General features: G+C 33.1%; 3 protein-coding genes across 5 annotated transcripts; 2 read left to right on the top strand and 1 right to left on the bottom strand.

Moving 5' to 3' along the window:
- Positions 1 to 2,296: 2,296 nt before the first annotated feature.
- LOC9321877 (probable mediator of RNA polymerase II transcription subunit 37b) lies at positions 2,297 to 3,945 on the top strand. The gene is made up of 2 exons (XM_021033372.1): positions 2,297 to 3,195; positions 3,314 to 3,945. Exons 1-2 carry the CDS (start codon positions 3,072 to 3,074, stop codon positions 3,541 to 3,543), a joined length of 354 nt encoding a protein of 117 aa, XP_020889031.1. The 5' UTR covers positions 2,297 to 3,071; the 3' UTR covers positions 3,544 to 3,945.
- A 2,973-nt stretch (positions 3,946 to 6,918) lies between these two features.
- Positions 6,919 to 9,639, top strand: LOC9319791 (pentatricopeptide repeat-containing protein At2g06000). 3 transcript variants are annotated; one of them, XM_021031546.1, is made up of 2 exons: positions 6,919 to 8,742; positions 9,304 to 9,639. In XM_021031546.1, the coding sequence occupies exon 1, from the start codon at positions 7,026 to 7,028 to the stop codon at positions 8,634 to 8,636; it is 1,611 nt and encodes a 536-aa protein (XP_020887205.1). In that variant the 5' UTR covers positions 6,919 to 7,025; the 3' UTR covers positions 8,637 to 8,742; positions 9,304 to 9,639. The 3 variants fall into 3 exon arrangements, with proteins under 3 accessions (XP_020887205.1, XP_002885810.1, XP_020887204.1); XM_002885764.2 differs by having other exon boundaries at positions 9,296 to 9,639; XM_021031545.1 differs by lacking the exon at positions 9,304 to 9,639 and adding an exon at positions 8,935 to 9,224.
- Positions 9,640 to 12,392: 2,753 nt separating this feature from the next.
- Positions 12,393 to 15,560, bottom strand: LOC9319790 (enoyl-[acyl-carrier-protein] reductase [NADH], chloroplastic). Its single transcript, XM_002883677.2, has 13 exons — positions 15,454 to 15,560; positions 14,572 to 14,874; positions 14,331 to 14,440; positions 14,191 to 14,246; positions 14,014 to 14,098; positions 13,874 to 13,921; positions 13,713 to 13,787; positions 13,513 to 13,624; positions 13,379 to 13,430; positions 13,180 to 13,231; positions 13,031 to 13,088; positions 12,855 to 12,953; positions 12,393 to 12,765 (listed from the first exon to the last, which is right to left on the bottom strand). Exons 2-13 carry the CDS (start codon positions 14,849 to 14,851, stop codon positions 12,620 to 12,622), a joined length of 1,173 nt encoding a protein of 390 aa, XP_002883723.1. The 5' UTR covers positions 14,852 to 14,874; positions 15,454 to 15,560; the 3' UTR covers positions 12,393 to 12,619.
- Positions 15,561 to 26,203: the final 10,643 nt, after the last annotated feature.

Below are 26,203 nucleotides of genomic sequence, written 5' to 3'. Positions count from 1 at the left end.
TGAAAGTTTTAACTACTGCTTGTCCTTTGCTATTGATGGAATTTATGGTGATATTAGCCATCGTGACTTTATGACAATGAGGTGTTTACCTAAGTCCTATCTTTGTCCAAACTTTCCAATAAAGATAATATCATGAGATAATGGAAACCATGTGATCAAGCTGGCACGGAAGATTGATAAGCCACTGAATGTGTATAGAATGAATGAAGAAAGCAGAGGAAGCCAGACGTGAGAGAAGAAGCTTGAAGAAACTAATGTTGGCACGTGTGAATAATGACTCGTAGATAAGAATAGTTTTCTCATTTGTTAGGTTTTATGCATTGTTTGTTGTAAAAAGTGACATATGTGATACTTATGATGGTTCTTCTCATAAACGGTGTATCGATTATTTGATTGTTAATAAGAATACAGTTTTTTACTTAACAAATGATCGACTTGAGATTTTGGAGGTGACGAGAGCAAAATTATCACACACAACACCAATATCATCTATAATGATAAATCTCACCAAATCACTAAACTTTGTTTTTTGTAATTATAGAAAAGTCTATACTTACAATGACAAAGGATTTTGGATTTTGAATTATATCACCTACAATTTCCTTAAATCCTACTAATATTCCTCCAAATCTAAATTCCACCAAATCATACCAAATGTTTAGTCCAATACACCCCCCTAAAGATAAAGACTAAAATAAATAATATAATTAAAATATAAATAAATGAGAATTATCCTAATTCTATGCTGCATCATTATCCAATTGACGAAACTGTGTGTTCAACGTTCTACAACGATAAAATATTTAGACAATGATTCAGAATCATATCATAAATAAGATCAACATTAATAAAATAAATGAGTTTTTGGCCTGACGGGTTTGGCGGGACGGGTTTTTGAATCAACAATAATAAAAAAAATAAAATATCATTAATCCGCCGCTTCAATACGGATTAAATCTTTAATTTTTTTAGTACCACCAATATTAGACAGATTAAATGAATTTCATTTAGAAAAGATTGTATAAAACCAAAAAATTTTCCGTGGTATAATATTATTTAATAAAAATTGTAAACTATAAAATATAAATATCTTAGAAAATGATACAATTTGTAAATTTTTATATATAATAAATAATCGTTAAATTTTAAAAATTACTACTTTTAGAAAACAAATCACGGGACGGGTTAAGAAGTTACAGGACGAGTTATATTTCGGAACGAATTATATGGTGGACGAGTTTGAATCAATATTTATAAAATTTTAACATATCATTAACATGCCGCTTTAATACAGATTAAATCTTCAGTTTATTAAAATATAAATGACTTAGAGAATGATATGATTTGTAAGCTTTTATATATAATAAATAATCATTAAATTTTAAAATAAAAACAAATCACGGGACGGGTTAAGAAATTACGGAACGGGTTATATTTCGGAACGGATTTATATGGCGGACGAATTTGAATCAATATTTATAAATATCATTAACATGCCGCTTTAATACGGGTTAAATCCTCAGTTTATTAACAATTGTCTCGTGGACTCGTGGTATATCGTTACTTAATAACAATTGTAAACTATAATATAAATAAATATTTTCTAAGAAGATACAATTTACAAAAAAAAATTATACTAACTTTAAAAATAAATCATCCAGCGGTGTACCGCAGGTTAAAATCTGGTTAATTAATAGATAAACATCTATGATAATGAAATCTTATATATTAAAGGAGAAGTCGAAAGTGCTTACGTTCGCTCTCAGAATATGAGCAGTCGTTTTTGCCCCCCCCCCCCCTCCTTTAATTAGATTAAATTAGTGAAATTTCCATTTTGTTAATAAAAAAAAATGGAAATTTTAAACAAAGGAAACATACTGTTTTCGTTTCTTTAACCCTAATTCGTTTATTCGCTTATTGGGCTTATATTTTTACGGAAAAAAGCCCGGTATGTTTTACACCATCATATGTAAAACCCTAAAACCTTATGCTGGAAATTCCTATAAATATAGGATTCCTCTCTTGAAAATCAAACATCACGGCTGGCTTTTTATGCATAGCAATTATGGTTTATAGTTCTTTTTTGTACCTCAAATTTGGTCATTTCTATGATGCATCGTCATCAGTTTCTTTTCCTCTTTTTATGTTATGGTCACTTGGAAAGTAAGATCTCAAAGATCTTTGCCAATTTGTGATGAGTTGATTACGCGAGGTTTATATCTTGGTCGATTACATGTTTTGATTTTCGTAGCTGTTTGGTTTTATATGCATGATAATTCTCATATATGTTAAAATATATATATATCATATATGTTAACTGCTTCTGTTTTTAAGGTTTTTGTCTCACCTATTCGGTTTTCAGAAAAACTGTCTCTTTTGTTTTGGTCAAGGATCTTTGGGATTTCTCAAAAAGGTATTGATAATTAAGAAGCAAAGGTACGTATATTAGGTAAGAAATTCGAAGATTTTATGATGTAGAGGATAACCAATGGATTTTTATTTGAAGAATTAAAGTTTTAGAAATAATTTTAGAGGATGTGAAATCCGGTGACCAGGTTATTTTGAAGATGTTCACTTTGATGTCAACTTCGTATGGTGGTGTTCCTCCGGTGCTGGAAGACACCATGGATCAGTCTGGATATGAATCTCCACGATCTTTTGGTAGGATTTGTGTTGTAGTCTATTTGTTATTTTAGATCTGGTATTATTTAATATTAAATTTTATTGTTTTGAAGGATATGTCCAAGATTGTTGACATCGTTGTTTCGTTGATCATCGCCATGTTCCAACAAACATGTCAAGAGCAGTTTGGATGTGTGGAAACCCTAATTTTTTATGAACCGGTTGGATAGGTAATTAATATTTTCATATGGATTTATAATTTAGATTAGGGTTCCAATGTTTCCCTCTTTAAAAGTTTGTAAACGTGGTATTCTTCTCCTTTTAGTCAAGCACACATCATTTCATGAATAAATTCTCCAAAAATATTAGGGTTTGTTTCATTTGGGTATCAAAGGTTTCTTTTGTGATTCTTATTTGGAGGAAGCACTCGAATCCCAAAAGTTCAGTAGATGTTAAAGGATTTCTTCGATGGCAAGGAACCCAACAAAGGAACTAACCCTGATGAGGTTTTGGCCTATACAACCGCCATCCAAGGTGGAGTATTAAGTGGTGAAGGTGGAGAAGAAACGGAAAGTAAGTGACTCTTTTTATTTTTTTAACTCTCTTTATGACAATAGTTTAGACCATCTATAGTGTTTTCATGTTAGTCATTGTATTTGAGTTGCAGAAAACCTAAATTTATTGAAAACAGATATTCTGCTACTTGATGTTGCACCTTTGCGCCTCGGTATTGACACTGTCGGAGGCGTGATGACACACATTATTCCTCGAATCCCAACGAAGAAGTCTCAGGTGTTCACTACTTACCAAGATCAGCAAACTACTGTGACTATCAACGTCTATGAAGAGATAAGCATGACGAAAGATAACCCCGAGCTCGGAAATTTTCACCTCACCGGCCTTCTTCCTGCACCTAGGTAAACTCTCTAATTCAATATTGGCTACTAAACCATTTCGGTTCTTGGTTTTTTAAAGATGCAAGGAACAGTTTTTGGGGTGCCACAAATGGAGGTGACTTTCGAAGTGGACGCAAATGGGATTCTGCAGGTGAACGTCAAAGACAAAGTTCCAAAGACGTCACAGTCAATTACAATAACGAACGATAAAGGTCATTTGATAGGAGAAGAGATTGATGAAATGATTATATTAATTAGCTACGTATGAACTAGACACCGTTATACACATACGAGGACTTATTTGGAGAAGACATCTTCGAATACGTGTACGAATATGAACTTTGGCTGGTATCCGAGTAAGACATGTTGTGCATTGTTTTACTTTTGTTTTTGTTTTGTTATGAGTTGTGCGATATTTTAATAAATAGTTTATTGTCCATTATTAAACGGAGTCCATAATAATTTTTGTGATATAATCTTTGTTTTGATCTTTAGTTTATAAATAAATATAATTTTATTATTGGTCATATTAATTACTAACGATAATAGAATAAATAGTTTATTGAGGAAGTAAACCAAATTTATTTTGATAGTATATCGTAATGACTTAACCTTCCTTTATTATAAGTTTCAACTTTTTTGTGTGTATTTTATAATTTTCCTTTGTAGAGATAACAAGAAATCCATTGGCATATTATCTCTCGCATTATTGTATTGTAATTTTAATTTTAAAATTATTTAATTAACAAATGTATGTTTCTTTTTGTTAAAAAAAAAAAAAATTAATTTGTGTGTAATAGAAATACAGATGGGTTAAAAAACTATTTTGCTCAATTTAGTTCTATTTTATAGGAAATAAAAATAGCAACATCGTAATATCATTATTAAGTAGTAAAACAATTAAACAATTTTAAGTTATATTAATTTTTATAAGGATTATGATAATGCCAAATATAAATGTTAATCTTTATTAAAAATTAGAATCATTTAATAAAAATGTCATTGATAATCATTATCTAAAGATTGACTCTCTTTTTTCCCGTAGATTTGTGTTCACTGATATGAAAAAAAAAACAGAAGAAAAAGGGGTTAACATTCAATGTAAGTTACTTGAGAGGGTTAAAACTTGATGTTACGATGGTAAACATAGAGCATAATACTCTAGCTATAACTTGATGGGTGTGAAAGTTGTATTAGTGCTTCTATCAAGCGTCGTTTTAATAACTTTCATGAGTGTTTTTTGTATTAAATGAAATACAGAAATTCTTAAATACTTCAAAGGAGGATCAAAGTCAAAGTTAACGAGATTTATGTGCATTGCTTCGTTAAATGAGATGGTAGAATTATTCTTCGATCTTAAAGATTTGGTCTTTAAGAATGCACGTATATCATTTGTAGTTTTATATGGGATCATTTGGTAGAATATATTTATCTAAATATAAAAGAAGAATGTTGGAAACTTTTCATTTATCTCGATGATTCCATTCGTACGCGCCTTGAGAAGAATTGAGAAGAAAGGTTTTGTAAAGAATCAGAGAGTTGAAAAAGAAAGAGACAGAGACATGGATAGAAATGGAAAGAGAAACGATATTCAATGTCATGAATGTCAAGGATATGTACATGTCAAAGTTTAGTGTCCCTCCCTAAAGAGAAAAAAACATAAATGCTTTGAGTGCAAAGGTATTATACACTCAAAATTTGACTGTGTGGGTTCTAGATCCAAGAAGAACGAAGATGAAAGCTCTAAAAGTAAAGCAAAAAAATTAATTGAAATGGAGTCAGCTCAACAGATGATGAATCAGACACTGTGAACGATGTGGACATCGATGGACAGTTTAGAATACTGTATGACAACTTTTTCTAACTAAGTAAGGAGAAGGTCTCATGGATGAAAGAAAAGTTAACACTTCAAGATTAGAAGGAGAAGCTCAAAGGAAGCCTAGCTCTGGAAATTAAGAAGAACAGTGAGTTGACTCAAAAGTGTGGTTTGGAGGAGGAAACACATGGAAAGATCATGTGGTGATTTGTAGGGTCGGTAAACAAGTCTTTAAAGCCTCTCGAACGTAGCGAACCGACCGTCGGAAGATAGTGGGCCCATAGGCCGAGAGAGGACGTGGGGCCCATTAAAAGAGGTGGCGGTCGGGGCGTTACACTTAGGATCTAGGAGAGTTGGAAAATCTAATTTTAGATTAGGCTATCATGGAGGTGAGACAAGTGGGAAGACAAATTTTGTTCCAAGATAGGGTGTACATGCACGTCGTTACCAGTATGTATTTCAAAACTACATTGGCGCTGTTCCAGCAAGATGTTTGCCTCAGAATCAGAACCATTATCACAGAGCAGTGACTGGGTATGAATGTTACTCATTTGGTCGTCATGGTCACATATAGATGTACTGCTACACATATGCAGCTAAATTGAAGAAGCTAATGAGACATGGAAGGTTCTATCCACATTAGAGAAGAGAGTATAAAGTATATGTTTGCAAAATGATGTGCGTAGAATTTCACTTTAGAACTTTTACCCGAAAGACTACACGTTAAACTGCAAGTGCACAGTAATCAGAGTAGTATTTAAGGATCGATCCCACAGAGAGTGTAGGGACGACAGTTCTTATATTCTGAATTTATTATGCTTAAGTGAAAATAATCGATATTGAGAATACTAATACTCAGAATGATTAATCCCACAAAGAGTGTAGGTACGTTTTTTTATTTCTACTTTCTATTTGTATGGTTCTAATTAGGCCTGGGCATAAAACCCGAAATCCGAAAACCGATCCGAAACCGATCCGAAAAATCCGGAACCGAATCTGAACCGAATAGTCACAAAATCCGAACGGATAATGAATTCTCCTATCCGAATTACCCGAACCGAACCCGATCCGAACCGAAAACCGAAAGGATATCCGAAAACCGGAAATAAAAATTATATATCCAAAAATATTAGTTATATTTAATTGTAATTTTATAGCAAATAACAAAAATATCCTAAATATCCTAGATTTTGGAAAAAATTTAGTTATATAATTCGTAATCCGAATTAGTATTAAAAAAACATAAACCTATTACTATAACTTAAATTGTGTGAAATATGAAAAAAGAGAGAAAAAAATAAAAGTTATATTTTAGTTTTGTTGTTAAAAATGTAAAAGATATGTGATACCAATGTTTGTATTGAAAATATTGTATAATATGTAATTTTGTCTCATTTTTATATTTTCTAAAATCTTTTTATTGTTTACACAAAACATAAGAATTATGCAACAAGCTGGGAGTATCGCGGCTAAACAACCTAGTTTATTTAAAGAAAAGGTCCAAAGACTCTGAATCATCTAGCGGGTTTTAACTTTTAAAAGCCTCTAGCTCCTCTAGAAGGTTCTATTGTTCCTTCGTAAACGTTTCACTTTCACACACTCATCTGCAAAAAAAAAACAAAAAAAATACAGATGAGATTGACGAAAACAAGCCCTAGCTTAAGCTCCGCCGCCGATTTTCTCACGCCGTTATGATTCGAACAACATTCGCCACCGCCATCGCTCATTTCCACACCCATTCTCATGGAGGAGCTCAAGCTCGTCCTATACAGAACAATACGCGAGAAAAAATCCATTGTCCTGAAGCTTGGTTAGTCAAAATCGTATCTACTTTGTTCGTCTACAGAGTTCCAGATTCAGATCTCTGTTTCTGTTACTTAAGCAAGAATCTGAATCCGTTTATCTCCTTTGAGGTTGTGAAGAAATTGGATAATAATCCTCACATAGGGTTTCGATTTTGGGAGTTTAGTAGATTCAAATTGAATATTCGTCATTCGTTTTGGACTTATAATTTGCTTACGAGATCGCTTTGTAAAGCCGGTATGCACGATTTAGCGGGTCAGATGTTTGAGTGTATGAAGAGTGATGGGATTTCTCCGAATAGTCGGTTATTAGGTTTTTTGGTGTCTTCATTTGCTGAAAAAGGTAAGCTACATTGTGCTACTGCATTGCTTCTACAGTCCTATGAGGTTGAAGGATGTTGTATGGTGGTGAATAGTTTGTTGAATACTTTAGTGAAGTTGGATCGTGTGGAAGATGCGATGAAGCTTTTTGAGGAACATTTGAGATTTCAGTCTTGTAATGATACTAAGACCTTTAACATTTTGATTCGGGGTTTGTGTGGCGTAGGAAAAGCAGAGAAAGCGGTAGAGCTTTTGGGTGGGATGAGTGGTTTTGGTTGTTTACCGGACATTGTTACGTATAATACTCTTATTAAGGGGTTTTGCAAGAGTAATGAGCTAAAGAAAGCAAATGAGATGTTTGACGATGTTAAGTCGAGTAGTGGTTGCTCACCAGATGTTGTTACGTATACGTCGATGATCTCAGGGTACTGCAAAGCTGGAAAGATGCAAGAAGCATCGGTTTTGTTAGATGACATGCTTCGTTTGGGAATATACCCAACTAATGTTACTTTTAATGTTCTCGTGGATGGTTATGCGAAAGCTGGTGAGATGCATACTGCTGAAGAAATTCGTGGGAAAATGATTTCTTTTGGCTGTTTCCCAGACGTTGTGACCTTCACTTCCTTAATTGATGGATATTGTAGAGTAGGACAAGTGAACCAAGGGTTTAGACTTTGGGAAGAAATGAATGCCAGAGGAATGTTTCCTAATGCATTTACCTATTCTATTCTTATCAATGCACTCTGTAAAGAGAATAGGCTTCTCAAGGCTCGTGAACTTTTGGGGCAGTTAGCTAGTAAGGATATTATTCCACAACCATTTATGTACAACCCTGTCATTGATGGGTTTTGTAAAGCTGGAAAGGTCAATGAGGCAATTGTTATTGTGGAAGAGATGGAGAAGAAGAAATGCAAACCAGATAAGATCACATTTACGATTCTTATAATTGGACATTGCATGAAAGGAAGGATGTTTGAAGCAGTCAGCATTTTCCACAAAATGGTGGCAATAGGTTGTTCACCGGATAAGATTACAGTGAGTTCTTTGTTATCTTGTCTTCTTAAGGCCGGTATGGCTAAGGAGGCCTATCACCTAAACCAGATAGCACATAAAGGCCAAATTAATGATGGGGCACCTCTAGAGACGAAAACAGCAAATGTGACTCTGGCTGCCTGCTAGACTTTCGATATAATATCTCTGTGCATTGGCCTTTCTACCACCATACAGTCTCTACACATGTTAGGCGCAGCTGGAAGCAGGGCAAACAAACAGACAAAAACTCACAGTAAGCATCTCTTCACATTCCTTTCAATTGCTCTGGTAGATTCACTAGATCCTAATTCTATTTTGATGACTGAACTAAAGTGTAATTGCATAAATATAACTTTGTAATATGATGCTTATATCACTCTTAGTTAGCCAGTTCGCATTCTGCAGGCTTCTGATGCTTGTTGTGTCAATTTAATCTCTTATTCAGGCTATTCTACTTCCAGAGATCACAAGTCACTGTAAACTGCTGAGAATGAAACCAAAATAGCTTATCTGCAAGAACAGGGATATTCAATTTCTTAAAAGTTAGAAAAATATGTATAAATAGATTTAGAATCCCTATATTTCTTACTCCTAGGAGCTTTTTCCTTGGTTGCTTTTCCAATTGTGACATCTAGATATGACCAAGTAAAGGATAATCGAGCTTGTGAAAGATTTAAGAGAGGCTATTTGAGAACTTTGAAGTTCACATGTTTGAGATAGAAGATAATTGCTTCATCTGTGGCATGTTGTTTCTTTTCTTTTTTTTTGATAAGAAACCGTTGCCATTTTGAATCCTCTTCTTTAAGATTTGCAGGGTAAGAACTATGAGGTTGCTCTGCATGTCTTTGGCAATACCGGCAAATATCCAAAAGGCTGCACAGTTCCAAGTCAAAACCAGGTGAGGAAAAACTGCCTGAACGAAGGACCTCGCGAAAAACTAGCAGAGTTAGATCTTAAGTTCTGCCCTAGGATAAGAACTGGTTATCCGACTTTTTTTTGGAGGGAACCAGATTGGAGACTGGAGGAGAGAAATATATATATCTTTGGTTATGGTTTGTCTTGTCACAAATTATAACATTAACTAGATATTAACCCGCGGTACACCGCGGGTCTATAATTTTATTAAATAATAATAAAATTAATTTTTTTTTAAGATGATCTATAGATATATGCTATTGTTTTGTTTGATTTAAATGTATGGTACACACGATATTTTATAACTAAAGATTTAAAATTTGAAGTTTTATTTGTTTTGTTAATATTATTTGTTTAGTTTTGTTTAGTGTTTAAGATTGTATAGTTATATTTTGATTGTTAATTATAGGATTTCACCTGTAGTATATCATACTGTATTAATATCGACCCCAAATCCGTCCGACCATATAACTATGTCCCGTGAAATCTACATCATTTTGTCATTTTCCAATAAAATTCAAATATTTCTAATATTCGAAACTTCATTTAATATCGACCCAAAATTCATAATAGTATTTTGATTGTTATATCTAGGATTTCACCCGTAATATACCGTCCCGATTAATATCTTTTGTTAATATTTATAATGTTTAAATTTCTTATAAATTATTATAAAATTCAACTATTTAATATTTGAAACTTTATAAAATTCCTAATATTATAAATATTTAAAACGTTTTATAAAAATAAACTTTTTTAAATGTTTAAATAATTATAATATTTTACTTTTAATAAAGTTTAAATGTTTATAATAATTTGAAACTATTTAAAAGTTTCAATAAAAAATATTAGAAAACATTAAACATGAAATACATTGGATAAGAAAATAAAATATATATGATGTGATTGTTAACCATATAAAACATGTAATTGTTGTAAAAGGTTTTAAAAGATTAGAAAAATTACACTTACCAACCAAAACTCGGATCCACAGGTTTTAGTAAAAGTATATATCATAAAATCAATTAAAATACATAACATTAGAATAATGAAAATTAAGAATAAGAACTTTATTTTATTAACAAATTCATTTCCTTTTTACGTTAAAGAAAAAGATTTTAATAGAATGGACTTGTTATGTTAGCCTATAAAAGAAAATCATTTACAAACATTATGAGGAACATGAAATTATGAAAATGTAAAAAAATACTGGACATTAAAAAAAATTCGTATCTGAAGATAAGAAGAAGGACTAACTAACCTTTTAATGCATACCTTATTTGATAGTTTCTTTGGAGACGGAGTTGATGATGTCCATAATTTCCAAAGATCTTAAAATCGAAAGCTGCAACATAAGAAAAGTAGGTGACAATTAATTTTTTAAAAGAAAACAAACGTGAAATATAAAATGTACTAAGAACATTGTTTAAAAGAAGCCATATAAATCTCTATTACGAAAACGTTTAGTATTGTGGATCAATGGTTGAAAAGATCTTTTTTATATAGATGAATGAAAAGTACTCGAGAAGTTTAGGTTTGATCTAAAAATTAAAACAATTTTGCAAATATTGGAAAATTAAATATTTGATTCCTAATATATTCGATTTTGTATTATCAACTGAATAACGTCTATATGCATGGTGGGATTTATGAATGAGGAAAGCTAATTAAAGATATTTCCATTTGTTTTAGGAAGTTTGTTGAATAATATCTAAACGAAACAAAAAAAATCTTTTAAAGATATTTTATGAGAAATAATATATTCGCCAATTTGGGTTGGGGATCAAGTATATGAAAATCTCGTAAATATTATATGTTATATTTATTACATATACTAATTTTCACATTGTAGTTATTTAAATCAAAGAATTTAATGAGTTAATTATTGAATACAAAATATCTATGTAAATCAAAAAGTTTAAAGAACCAATAGCGCTGGAATTGATTTTTTTGCTATAACGATTACTAAAACATTTAAGTAAATAAAGATATTTCGTTATGATTTTTCAGCATATTCGAATTGTTGATTATTTCGAAATTTAAGGATGTTTAAGAAATCATGATTGATTTCCGATTTCATAAATTTTGATTAGAATTAAAAATAAAAGATTTAGTATTTAGATAAGGAATATACTATAATAAGGATTATTAGTACTCGAATATATTAGGAATATTCGTATTGTTAGTTTATTTAATTCAAAAATTATAATTTGCGGATTTAAAGGAAGATCTTCTCGAGATTTTAGGCATATAATCGAGATTTTAGTAACAAACTGTGATCACATTAAATTTTCGAAAGATTTGTGTCGAAATTGTTAGAAACAAATTAGGATAGATAATGTTTGGTTAGTATCTTTTTAATATTTTCAAATCTTTAGAATTAAACTCATTGACATTATATTGTTGAATTTATTTTTTAAAAATGACGTAATATTAAATAAAAAAATAAATAACTAACTATTTTCATTTGATGGTGTAGACAAATTATTATTACTATTTATGTAATTTAATTACAAATAACAAATATTAATTTTTATAACAAAACAAATTATTTTCGTAATAACAATTTTTCCCCAAATCAATCTTTTACAAAATATTTATTTTAATCACATATTCTTTCTATATAGAAATAAATAGTTAAATAATTATGGTTAGAAGTAGTTAAGGTAAATAACAAATATGGTTAGTTTAGATATATTATATATATTTCTAATTTAGGTGTTAATTAAGAATTAATGTCGTTTTTATTACAAACTTCCTTAAATTTCTTATTCTAGATCCGAATAGAGTTAAACCCGGGTAAAACCCGGATCCAAAAGACTTTTTGCAAAAATCCCCGGTAAAAATGTATATGTAGATATAAAGTCTCTTCATAATATACCCTTTTCATTAAAACAAAGATGTTTCTCTGCTACACTCAAAACGCAAACGAGCTTCTTCAATGGTTCCAAATTCAAGAATTGTCGGCTGCAGCACTAAATTAGAAACTTAGAGGAAACATGATAGTTTTCTCACTTGCAAATTTTCAATCATAAGAGGAATAATAAATCCATCACTACATATAGTTGCTAAATAACAAACCTAGAACCATAATTTATTCTCTTAAAAAAAGAAAGTCAGCCGATGGGGATCATATGCCGTACATACTAACTCATAAAGACAAACAAGCAAGCTCACGAAATGGAATTTCTTGAGTTCAGTCGCCGATCAAGACCCTAATTCTTGCTGTTGAGGTCTTTGAACACCGGGCTGTCTAGTGCAACGCCCATTGCATTCAAGCCATTGTCCACATAGATGGTTGCACCGGTTATGGCAGAGGCCAGTGGTGATGCCAAGAAGGCTGCTGCATTCCCGACTTCATCTGCATCATTGCCATTTATAAACTGTAAGATTCAAAGAAAAACAAGTTTTAAAATGCAAAATAGAGACGCTGGTTTGAATGAAAAGAACCTGCGGTCAATGTTTTCTGAATAGGCCCATTATTGTAGGAATACTCAATCATGGTGTCTATGAACCCAATGGCTTTTGCTGCTCGGCTTCCCAAAGGACCTGAAACCCAAAAATTTTATAATTAAAAAGCCTGAATATTTGTATGACTAGGCTTGTAAGAGTAGAAGATGAATTACCTGCAGAGATTGTGTTGACCCTAATGTTTGATTTCCTTCCGGCTTCATATGCAAGCACCTATGTTGAACATGCAGTTTGGACTAAGAGCCTATCTAATCGATATATCTTTTAGTTTACAAATACTATTTTACCAGAACTGAAAACTCACCCTTGTATCACTCTCTAGTGCAGCTTTGGCAGAACTCATGCCTCCACCATACCTGCACAGAATTAAAGAGATACATATGAGCCTGTGAGAAATAAAACTCGGTGTACACAGTGAATGCGTGGCCATTGTTGTGTGTGCGCATTAGTTTGTTTCCTTGAAAAACATGTGAAGAAGCCATGGAGCCCAGTAGAACCCTTACCCAGGAATGATCCTTTCAGAGGCAATGTAAGTAAGAGATATCGAAGCACCTCCTGAATCATCATAGAGAAACAAATAAGAAAACATAGTTATAAGGAGTAACTGAATAAGAGAGATAAGATATTTGTTACATGCCTGGGTTCATAATTGGCAGAAAATGCCTAAGCAAGGAAACAAAGGAGTAACTCGAAGCAGAGATAGCAGCGAGATAGCCTTTCCTCGATGTCTCCAAAAGAGGTTTGCTAACCTAAACCTCATGTGCAACCATTAGGAAAAAGTTGTACACAATGCACTTACTGTAATCAATGATCAATAAAAACATGCGAGTTCTCTACCTCTGGCCCATTTGCAAGCGAATGAACAAGAATGTCGATGCTTCCAAAATCTTTTCTCACACATTCAGCAGCTTCCTAATTTAAGCAACAAAAACCAGATGAGGTAATAAGCCGCACTCGCTAAGAGAAACAAGGACCGATTGTGTATCTCTAATCTATACCTGTACGGTCCAGTTTGATGATCCTGCATATCGCTTATTCGTTTTCACCTGAAAATGAATCATACAGTTTAGAAGATAAGAAGTAATTTTGATACTAACAGTCCCATATGATGAGAAATCTATACACTTAATCCCCTTACATCTTCAGGCACATCTTCAGGATTGTCAAACACAGCATCCAAAGCGTAAACCTTCTTAATCTCCATCAATGACCCGTCTGGCAACCTGAATATAGATATATGGAAAATTAATGTCCCATTATGAAAGATGTATATTCCAACAGAGAAACCAGATTTCATCAATTCATAAGTCCTTACACTCGTGACTGGTCGAATTTTCCACGTCTCAAGCTTGTCTCAAAAATATTAAGTGCCTGGTAGACCATTCCTAGGTTAGTATAATTAAGAATTGAGGACACTAAAGGCAGCTGAAACAAAAATGATTACAAATCACTTACAGGAACCCATGTCCCAACCAATATTTCAGCTCCAGCAGCAGCAAGAGATTTTGCTATGGCCCAACCATATCCATTATCATCAGCTATACCAGCAATGAAAGCTCTTTTCCCTGTACCATTTACCCTTGCTTAGTTCAAATAGCCCAAGTCTTAAGACACAAGGCTTTTAATAGCATATTTAATAACCTAGTAGTACTAGAAACATGATGACTAAAAAGAATACAAAGAAAGATATGCCAACCTCTCAAATCAATTGGAAGCCCTGAAGGAGCCTTATTTTCACTGGATTCCGACATCGCCTTTGTGGAAAAAGAAAAGGGTCTTCTAGAAGTTGGAACAGCAGTGTTGTTTCTCATACATCCAAGGTTCGATAAATGGCGAGTGCATGAAAGTTTATCCCATGAAGCGTTTCCAGGATTGGCACCAACAATGTAGGTCCCTGCTTTGAGAACTTTGCAAGGCGAAGAAATGCTCGGCCTTCGTGTAGCAATTTGCAAGCTTGAAGCTGCTGTAGCCGCCATTCTCACAACCTTTCTAATTTTTTCTAATCAAAAATGTAAAACAACAAATCAAAAACCGAAAAAATCGAAAAATGTTTGAACATTGTAAGAAAGACAAATGAGCTTTTTCTCTAATGATGAGTTTCAATTCAATTTATATTGTCACACAAAATTTAAGAAACAGATCAAACCTAAAGCACGAGTTCTCATAAGTTCACTACCTGAGCCTCATAACAATGCTAAGATGAGAAAAAGAACTCTAATTTCAAAATTTCAAGCACAACAACAGAGAAATCTCAATCTATATAATGAAAAGGACTAAAACCCATCTGCATTTTTCTATTAGAATTCACAAACAAAGTTCACATTTTTCACATACGAGGATATAGTTTAACAGAATAAAGAATCAGATCAATCCAGAGAACACAAACACGAACCAAACCTAACCAAGAAATAACACAAGTTTCGATTTTTTCGCAGCCCAACATCAGAGGAAAACTCAATCAACAGAGATATAAAAACTTCGACAAAAACCCAAAACACATCTGCATTTTACATTCAGAAACTCATCAAACAAACAGAGATTCAAATGGAGAACAAGAGAGATAGAGAGAGAAAAAAACCTGTTAGAGCGTAAGAGATAGAGAGAGGGAGACAGAAGTAGGTTTGGTTGATGTGAAGTGATGATATGTAAGAGAGAGGAGCTTCGATGAGATCGAGGTGTTGTTCTGTGAAGTAAGTGATATCAGAAGTTTTCGTCTCAGTTTCAAACCGATCGGTTTTGTTATAAAAACCGGAAATTCCGGTTAACTTTAAACCGTTTTTTGAAATTTTTGTTCCGAAAATGAGTTATCAATTTGCACGTCATCGATATACGAAAGAGCTATATTACGGGTAACTTTTAAGATTGTGGTTTGACTTGCATTTATTTGACATGGAGGTTTGTCTTGCCAAAAAAATTGCATAGAGGTTTTTTTTTGCAAAAACCCCTTATATTTTCAAACGAAGTTATCGAGTGTCACGTCATGACTACACGGAAGGATAATATTGCGGGTGACTTTTGAGATTGTAGGGTTGACTTGCATAATTCGGACTTGAAAAGTAAAGTTGCAAACGAAATTGACTTCGAGGGTTGTTTTGCAAAAAACCTTTTTAGTTAAGTTGATGAATTTGTCGTATTTATTTTGTACGTTATTTTTGGGCTCCTTTTTATATGTAAATTTTTCAAAAATCTAGAATTTAACAGGGACAATATGTTATTTATATAAAAAATATTTTTAGATTTTGGTATTTTGTTATTTAATATTAAAGTTATATGAGTTAAACTTTTGGTATTTTTAGATTTAACATGTATAACATATATAATTGAATAACTTAGTATTGCAAATAAATATTTAGAAGGAGATTAAGACTTATAAAAACTTATTATATATATAAAATTTGCAATAAATTTTTTCTAGTATTATAGTTATATGATTTTTGGTTTTTAAGATGTAACCCGTAAAACATATGTAATTTAGTAATTCAATTATACATTTAGAGATTGACCTGTGGGACATTAGTGAAATCAGAATTTGGATATAAAATTCACATTTACAGAATTTAGTAAATTGACCCGTGCATGGGACATTAGTGAAATCAGCATCATGAACTCTTAAAATTTGTTTTTCTTTTCTTTTTGATAAAATTAAATATGATAATGTTGTAAACCACATAACGGATGGACTCCATAACCGTGGCCCATGTTCATGTTCTAGAAGGCCCATGTCTAGCTTCTAGAAGACTCGCCCAATGACGGTTTATGTTAGACTTAGTGGGCTTTGGGCTTTAGGGTTTCCTAGTCCAATTGGGATTTGTCTTCCCTATTATGTATATATATAAGTTGTAACCCCATTCATTAATAATAGAATCACGAGATTCATAACACGTTATCAGCACGAGTTTGCTCTTAACAACCCTAACCCTAAAAATCGCAAAATACTGTTCACGCCGGTACTGTTCATCGCGGTACTGTTCATCGCGACACTGTTCATCGCGGCACTGTTCATCGTGGTACTGTTTGCGGTTCGTTGCAGCAGCGTGAGTTACCGAGGTCTTTAGCTCCCGGTTCTAGTCCATACAACCCCAAAGGTGAAAGGTAAAATCGCCATACGTTTTAAGCTTAAAGGACCAACCATTGAACTTGAATCTAACGAACAACTAAAACCCTAAAACGAATGGTTGATAAGTGTTTGCGATTTGATTGCTTGGTCCGATTGTTTGTTTGCTCGATTGCTTGACTTGTTTAGGTTGCTAGAAAGTTTGTTATTGCTTATCCTAAACTCGCAAATCGAAAACATCTTAACCTAGAATCCGAAACCCTAAAAGACATAAACCCTAAATTGAAAAACACTCTAATCGGATCAAAACCCTAAATTCTAAATCACGTTTGGTTGAGGTTACGCAAATTACATGGGTTACGCAAATTACATGGGTTACGCAAATTACATGGGTTACGCAAATTACATGGGTTACGCAAATTACTTGCTTAGGGCGTTTTTAGTTTGATTGTTTCTTTGATTGATTACATGCATAAGTTGTTAGAAACCCTAAAACTAAAATCGCATGAACCCTAGAAACCTTAGAAAAGATAATCCTAATTAAAATAGGAAATCTTAAAACCCTAAAATCCTAATTAAATTAGGAACTTCCTAAAACCTATTCAAGATAGGAAAACCTTAAGAAATAGAAAAATTTCTAAATCCTAATCAAAAAGGAAATCTTAAAAAAAAATCTTAAATCCTAAGTGAAATAGGAAAACCCTAATCCTAAGCAAAAGAGGAAATTTAATCCTAAAAGGAAAAGGAAAAGTTAATTCTAAAGAAAAAAGGAAAAGTCAAATCCCTAAGTAAATCGATTCATGGTTCGGTCTCAAATACCGCATGACACTAACGATTACATGATTTTGACTCAAAATTTTTCCTTGTAGATGTCGAATTACAACTTGTATTTTACTGCCCTAAATCTCTTAGGAGATAATTATTTAAAATGGGCAATGGATACTAAGATTATCCTAAAGTCAAAAGGACTTGGTGAATGTATCTAATAAGGCAATAATGCCAAGAGAGAAAGATAGATACAAGGCAATATTAGCCACCATCTTATTGAGAGTCTCATAATCCAAGACTATAAGTCCGTGGATGAGTCTATTGCTAGATGAGCAAAATAATGACTTACTGATAAAAACAGTGAATTACGACCTCATAGATTAACCCCATTACCTGATGCCAATAAGGTTGCAGAGGATAAGAAAGAATCCAAAGAATCTAACCACGTCTAAAGTGATAGACCACACGGCCGTGACCGTGGTGGATGGAAAGGACGTGGTTGTGGCCACTATAACTCATCCGGCCGTGGGAACCACTATAACCGTGGATGTAGACCCAATTCCGGCCGTGGTCGAGGGCGAGGACGATGTGGTATTTCCAAACCACAACACTCGACCAAATGAGTATGCCATAGATATGGAATGGGAAACCATTGGGCTAAGATATGTAGGACTTCCAAACATCGTTGTGACCTCTATCAAGAGAGTGTAAAAGGGAAGAATCCTAAAGCCCATTTGGTATATAAAGATGGTGAACATGATCAAGATGATCTAATAGAGTATGAAACTTCTGATTGCATAAAAGAATCAAGTTGATAAATCTTACTTCGACATCAAAACCTCTATGTTTTTCTTTGCATTTTATGTGTTCATTGATTGTTATGTCCTTGAATTTATTTTATATTATTTTATGTTTAAAACATGATTCTTGTCCATATAAGAAATGACTAAGGACAAGAAGATACTTGTGGTTGATAGTGGATCAAGCCACATGATCTTAAAAGACAAGAGATAGTTTCTAAATCTCATAATGAAAAATGCCAATATTAGCACCATAGCGGGTATAGCTAGTCTTATTGAGGGCCACGGTCAAGCCCATATACTTTTATCAAAGGGCACGCATCTTGAAATAAGCGATGCCCTATATTCACACAGCTCGAAGAGGAGCTTATTAAGTTTCAAAGATATAAGATTGAATTGTTTCCATATTGAAACTGGCAATGAACAAAGAGTTCATCGAGAAATTCACTTTATGGCATGATCGGCTTGGCCATCCGGGTCATAGTATGATGCGTAAACTAATAACTAATTCAAAGGGGCACACCCTAAAAGAGAAAAGAGTTATCCCTAAGAATCTCACGTGTGAAGCATGTTCACAAGGGAAAGTCATTATAAGGCCATCACCGGCTAAGGTAAATATATAAACCTTAAACTTTCTGGAAAGGATACAAGGGGATATATGTGGACCAATACACCCACCATGTGGGACATTTAGATATTACATGGTCCTCATTGATGCATCGACAAGATGGTCACATGTTTGTTTATTATCCTCTAGAAACCAAGCGTTTGCTAGGTTGTTGGCCCAGATCATAAGACTGAGAGCCCATTTTCCAGATTTTCTGCTTAAGACTATACGTCTAGATAATGCCGGTGAATTAACTTCCCAAGCGTTTAATGACTACTGTATGTCCATGGGGGTAAGTGTGGAACATCCCGTGACACATGTACATACACAAAATGGATTAGCGGAATCCTTCATTAAACGAATTCAATTGATAGCTCGACCATTACTCATGAGGTCGAAGCTTCCAGTAGCCGCTTGGGGACATGCTGTTTTACATGCATCAGAGCTTATACGCATAAGGCCATCTAGTGAACATAAATATTCGCCATCCCAATTATTAACGGGTCATAAGCCAGACATATCCCATCTAAAGACATTCGGGTGTGCCGTATATGTACCGATTGCTCCACCACATAGAACAAAGATGGGACCTCAAAGGAGGATGGGAATATATGTTGGATTTGATTCTCCCACCATTATTAAGTATCTAGAGCCAACTACGGGTGATCTATTTAAGGCTAGATACGCGGATTGTCATTTTAATGAATCCGAATTTCCTACTTTAGGTGGAGAGACAAACAAGCTGGTCAAAGAAATATCATGGAATCAAACATCCTTAAATTGGCAAGATCCTCGGACTCTGATGTGTGATTCAGAGGTCCATAAGATAATAAATTTGCAAAAGCTAGCTAATGAATTGCCAGATTCCTTTGATGACCCAAAGAAAGTTATAAAAGCGTACATACCAGCTTGTAATGCACCAGTACGTATTGATGTTCACAAGGAACACAATCAAGTTGCTACAGAGTCTAGAAAACGTAAGAAACGTGGTAGACCAATAAGTTCCAATGATAAAAACCCTCGGAAATTAAAGAAAGGTGCAATAGGAATCCGAGGTTACTAAGGAAACCATCCCAGACATGCAGATAAGGCCGGCCGGCTCTAAGGTACAGGTACCATATAATGTAGCTTGGGACGCCAAGCTGCAAAGTATTAAAGGTCCTGACCATAATAAATCTCAAATCGATTATATCATGTTTGGAACATAATGGAACATATAAGAAATGTCGACATAAGATGATTTTGCATGCAAGGTAGCACTTGAATTTATGAATATAAATGAGGATCAGGAGCCCACGTCTATACTAGAGTGCACTCAAAGACTTGATTGATTAAATGGTACAAGACCATAAAACGTAGAGCTAAGAATCATTAAGAAAAGGACACCATTCGATGTAAAAACCAGTAGGACACAAATGGGTCTTTGTGAAGAAGAGAAATGAGAATAATGAAATCGTGAGACATAAGGCACGGCTTATAGCACAAAGATTCTCACAAAGACCGGGGATAGATTATAAAGAAACATACTCCCCTGTGGTGGATGATAAGTCTGGCTATATAAAGGAAAAGATTTGATTTGCGGCTAATGGATGTAATGCCTGCATATTTATATAAGTCCACTGGATAATATATGAGATTACCAGAGGGTATTGAGCTCAAAGATAAGAAAGATTCTCGAGAATATCACTGCATAAGGCTGGACAAATCCTTTTATGGACTTAAACCAAATGGGCGTATGGAATGTTATAAATGATCCCATTAGTCCATGTATTTTCATAAAGAGGTTTGCAAACAAAGGATTTGTAATCATAGCAGTGTATATGAATAATTTAAACCTCTGGGTAATCAACCAACCAGTTGAGAAAGAATATGAAATGAAAGACCTAGGCAATAATTAAGTTCTGTTTGGGATTACAACCTGAGTACGTGAATAATGGAATCCTTGTGCATCAAAAGACATATATTAAAAAGTACTCAAGGATATTTAATAAGGACCAGGCCCGCCCATTGACCAGGCCCAATGGTAGTGAGAAGCCTTGGATTGGATAGTGATCCATTCGGTCCAAAGAAGGACGAGGAAGAAGTTCTCGGTCCTGAACTGCCATACCTCAGTGCCATAGGAGCGTTAATGTACTTGGCTAGCCACACTAGACCAGACATATGTTTTGTCGTGAACTTCCTTTGTCTAAATTTAGTTCATGATCAACCCAAAGGCACTAGAAAGGTTTGAAGGAAGGTTTGGTTAAATTTTAAAGTCTATTCTTCCTATGTTTGTTTATTTGGGTTTTATTCTATACTGATCTAACCAAAGAAGGTCTAGTTTGCTTTGGTTTAGTTTGTTTTGCTAATGCAGGTAAGATCAGATTATGGCATGGTCAATAAATAGGAACTACGTGTGGCTTGATCCCTTCCAAGGGTACGTAGGCAGCCTTCTTCAAGGCGCAGCTACTACAACATCAAAGACCATCATATGAGGAGACAACACAGCCTGTATCGCTCAGCTCAAGGACGGCTACATCAAGGGAGATCGGACAAAGCACATGACTTGCAAAGGGATGGAGAAGTTCGAGTGATACAAGTTTGGTCAAGTGACAACTCAGCCGACCTCTTCACCAAGGCATTACCAATGTCAACATTGAGGAAGCTCACGCATCAAATTGGAATGCGGAGACTTAAGGACTTTCAGAGATGACCAAAAAAGGGGGAGTAATACGTGCTGTACTCTTTTTCCTTCACCGTGGTTTTGTCCCAATGGGTTTTCCTGGTAAGGTTTTAATGAGGCAGCATCCCCAAGCGTATTACTGAGATCCTTTGGCATCTACACGGTTATGTCATCCAAGGGGGAGTGTTGTAAACCACATAACGGATGGACTCCATAACCGTGGCCCATGTCCATGTTCTAGAAGGCCCATGTCCATGTTCTAGAAGGCCCATGTCTAGCTTCTAGAAGACTCGCCCAATGACGGTTTATGTTAGTCTTAGTGGGCTTTGGGCTTTAGGGTTTCCTAGTCCAATTGGGATTTGTCTTCCCTATTATGTATATATATAAGTTGTAACCCCATTCATTAATAATAGAATCACGAGATTCATAACAGATAAATATTTATCAATAATTTTATGATATTTAATAAAAAAAATAGTAAATATTATATGATGTTGATGTGTATCAATTGGATTTCCAATTCGTTTAATTGGATTGAATATCAAATTTATATAATTCATTTTATTTAGGAAACAAATGTTAAATGCAATAAAATCCGTACATTAAAATAAGAAACCATTTGATTAGCAAATATTTGTTTGTTATAACTACATATACGATGAATATCTTTCCAAAATCAATTTAATAATTTTGTTTTCCTTTTTGGTAGGAATAATAAATCCAAAATTGAATATCCGGTTGACTCAATTTTGGAAGGATCCGAATCAAAGATTTTTGGGTCAAAATCAATTAAAACCCGACCTGATTACCTTGAACAAATATATACTTCAAAAATGTTAAGTAGATTCATGTGTTATTCCATCAATTCACCCACATTTTTATGTTCAAATTCTATATAATTTTTCATGTAAAGTTTGGGACAAAACATAACATAATCTAAGATAATTTACTTATTGATGCAAAAACATAAGCTCCGAATGGAAAAAGCGTAATGGAGAGAAAGGATCGAGCTGATCAAACGTATCAAAACAAAAGCAGATCAAGCAGATCTAGCGGTACAAATACAGATCAAACGGTTTGAACGCTTTAAATATGTGTTGAAATATTTTACAGGCAGTGTGGTTGAAATATTTATATTATAAAAATGTTAATTTAAAAAAAATATTTTACAGAGCACGATAAAATATACTAAACTAAAATTACTATATTTTTTCCATTTTTATAAAACATGTAATTGTTTCAAAATTCTATGTAAAAATATTTCTAGAATTTGTTTCGCATTTATAATTGTAATTTTGGGTAATTGGGTTATATCAAATTTATATATAATTAATATTTTGGATATATAATTATATTTTGTGTACCCATTCGGTCTTCAATTTTGTTCAAATTCGGTTCCGTCACGGTTGTTCATATATATAAATTTAAGATCTGTTCAGGTATTTCAACTCTAGGTTCCGTTCAGTTTGATTCTCATTTAAGGTCGATTCGGTTTGGTTCCGGGTATTTTTCCCTTAGAACATTCAGTTTGTATACTTTTATTACGTATAATCATTATCTTATGTTTCATTAATTGATGTAAGACAAAATTGTCTAATGTTTTGAGTGAACAGTGTTTGTAATTTAACAATAAAAAACATATTTTAATATTAAAATAGAAAAAAAAAAAAGATGAACCATATATGTAACACCTCAAAATTGAGGATATTATAATGTTACATGCGGATCACTAATATAATGTAAAATCATTTTTTTTTAAGTGACGAGCCACATATTTTACTTTTTATTTGGTGAATGGAAGAATAATTAAGTTTATCACACACTATATCTAGGGGTGTCAAAATGGATTGAAACTGATGGATCAATCCAAACCAATCCAATCCATGGATCTAATGGATGAAAATTTTGGATCTTAATGAATTAATGGATTAGATGGATAATGAGTTTAATGAATTGGATTGAAATGGTTTTGATTAGAATGGATTAGTGGTTACTCATAATCAAACCAATAGAAATTAAACATTTTAAATCAAATGTATAAACCGAATGTCTAAACCGATTTGAAACCGAAATCATTGTCAAAAGCAATCGTGTGACTCGGCTTCATTTGTAACGTTACTTGCTTCAATCGTGTGACTCAGTTTAAATGAACGTATTTGTAACGTTACTTGCTTCATTTGCTTCCTTTGTTACCGATTTGAATGCTCTTTGTGAATAGTTACCAGCCCTCACTTGCTTCATTTGCTTCCTTCCACATTCTTGCAAGTCTCTTGCTTATTTTGATGATGATGATGATGATGATGATGATGATGATGATGATGATGATGATGATGATGATGATGATGATGATGATGATGATGATGATGATGATGATGATGATGATGATGATGATGATGAAATGATGATGGTATGATGATGATGATGATTATAGTATCATAGTTATTAATTATTAATTATGATAATTATTTAGATTATAGAAAAATTATCAAATGGATAAACTCATTTAATCCATGAATCCAACAATTCAAATGAGTTATGGTTTCATCCAAACCATTTACTAAATGAATTGGATTAACTCATTATCCATTAGACACTAAATTCATATGGATATGGATTGGATTGGTTTGGTTTAACCAACTTGACACCCCTATCTATACCAAAGGACGGTCCACTACTTACCCATTCTTCCCTTCACTGCCCTAATATAAGAGTAGCTTTTTTGTCAATAGAGGAGTACCTTTCTTCAAGGCATAAATTTTTTATTTTAATTTTAAACATATGACGTTAGAGTAAATTATTAAATTTTTAATTTATTCATCAATCATCATTAGCTAATAATCAAACTTACAAACTAATTATAACTATTAAGTTTAGTTACCCTTTCCAAAGTATATATATATATATATATATATATATATGAAATAATTCGAAAAAAATATACAATCATTCATTAATGCTTAAATTATATATTCAAGTTTAAGATTTTCTTTTAAGAGATTGGGATTTACTTTGGCTCTATAAATATTGTATATTTCATCAAAATTTAAAAAATCAACACTAGTTTTGTGGGTCTCTTTGTTTCTTACAAAATTTCAAAAACAAATTTGGGATTAGTGAGCGAAACAAAGAAGGAAGCTAATTGGTCAGACCTTTGTCCAGACGTGCTTTGCTGTGTTTTCAAACAATTGAGTTTCTCAGATCTTAATTGAGGTAAATCAGTTTGTTCGTCGTGGCATTCTACTTCGAGACATCACGTCCCACCACAATCAGATTTTATGGCTAATTCTCTTTCCGTAACAACACCAATAATAACAACAAGAGTTGTGTGTTGTTTGTTCCAACGATAGAGATAGATTTTACAAAACCAAAGATCTTGGTGTTGGCTTTTTGCATAGTAGTTGTCTAGCTACTTACAGTTGATGGCTTCTAAAGATGGACCGTCTGCAATCTCAATATTTTTAATCATTTAACCAGCGAGAGAATTAATCTACCACTTACAGAGATCGACCTACATGGTTTACTTTAATATTAAGGCTCCGAATGGTAACCGCGTTTTACGGTGTGAGAGAAGTGCGGTATTATAGTGCGGTACGGTTCAACTGCGGGACGTGCGGGAGAAATATATTTGCGGGACAAGTACGGTTTGTATAAAATAAGCGGTACGAAATAATATTTGATTGGTGAAAAAAGCTATTTGCGGGATAAGTGCAGTTTTATATATAAATATATATATATAAATTAATAATTAATTTTTTTTTTTGTTAATAAATAAACAATAACAGATATTTATAAACCATTAATACACAAATTGATCAAAATATAAATTTAATTTTTAAACATACATATTGTTGAATCCGTTGAATAATTTTATCATAAAAAAAAGTACAACACATTAAAAAATATTATCTATTACTTTGATTTTCCCATAACATATTTGCAATATTATCTCTTATTTGCTTCATATATTCTCCATCTCTTATCTCCGTTGCTTCTATGTCATCTATTCTATATTTAAATCATTTACAAGTAGCTTCTATGTCATCTATTCTATATTATCTCATATATTCTATATCATCGGTTATTTCATAAATGATATATATATTTAAATCATTTACAAAAGATACACAATAATTCATATTATTTAGAGAAATTGTTAAAAATGCCCCTTTTTCAATACCCCTTTTCAAAAATACCCCCTTTGAGAGTCCATTTTTAAGTTTGCCCTCTTTTAATTTTTAATGACCATTTTACCCTTATTTGAAACAAAATTAAGTTCATAAAATACAAAATATTTTTTGGCGGGAAAAGTGATCCCGCAATTTTCCCGCCAAAACACTTGTAAAAACCTTTAAAATACCTTGTAAAATTTTACCGCAAAAAATGTTTTTTTGCGGGAAAAGTGATTCAACAATTTTTTTGGCGAAATTTTTTTGGCGG

Source organism: Arabidopsis lyrata (genome assembly GCF_000004255.2).
Source record: "Arabidopsis lyrata subsp. lyrata unplaced genomic scaffold ARALYscaffold_3, whole genome shotgun sequence".
NCBI lineage: Eukaryota > Viridiplantae > Streptophyta > Magnoliopsida > Brassicales > Brassicaceae > Arabidopsis > Arabidopsis lyrata.
The sequence above is the reverse complement of the archived record's forward strand: the minus strand, read 5'-3'. Positions and strand labels throughout refer to the sequence as shown.

Coding starts and splice junctions, on each gene's coding strand:
- LOC9319791 (XM_021031546.1), top strand. CDS start 7,026: ATGATTCGAACAACATTCGCCACCGCCATCGCTCATTTCCACACCCAT.
- LOC9319790 (XM_002883677.2), bottom strand. CDS start 14,851: ATGGCGGCTACAGCAGCTTCAAGCTTGCAAATTGCTACACGAAGGCCG. Junction 13,788..13,873: donor CATCAAACTGGACCGTACAG/GTATAGATTAGA, acceptor TGCTTAAATTAG/GAAGCTGCTGAATGTGTGAG. Junction 13,431..13,512: donor TCTGCCAATTATGAACCCAG/GCATGTAACAAA, acceptor ATGATGATTCAG/GAGGTGCTTCGATATCTCTT.
- LOC9321877 (XM_021033372.1), top strand. CDS start 3,072: ATGTTAAAGGATTTCTTCGATGGCAAGGAACCCAACAAAGGAACTAAC. Junction 3,196..3,313: donor AGGTGGAGAAGAAACGGAAA/GTAAGTGACTCT, acceptor TATTGAAAACAG/ATATTCTGCTACTTGATGTT.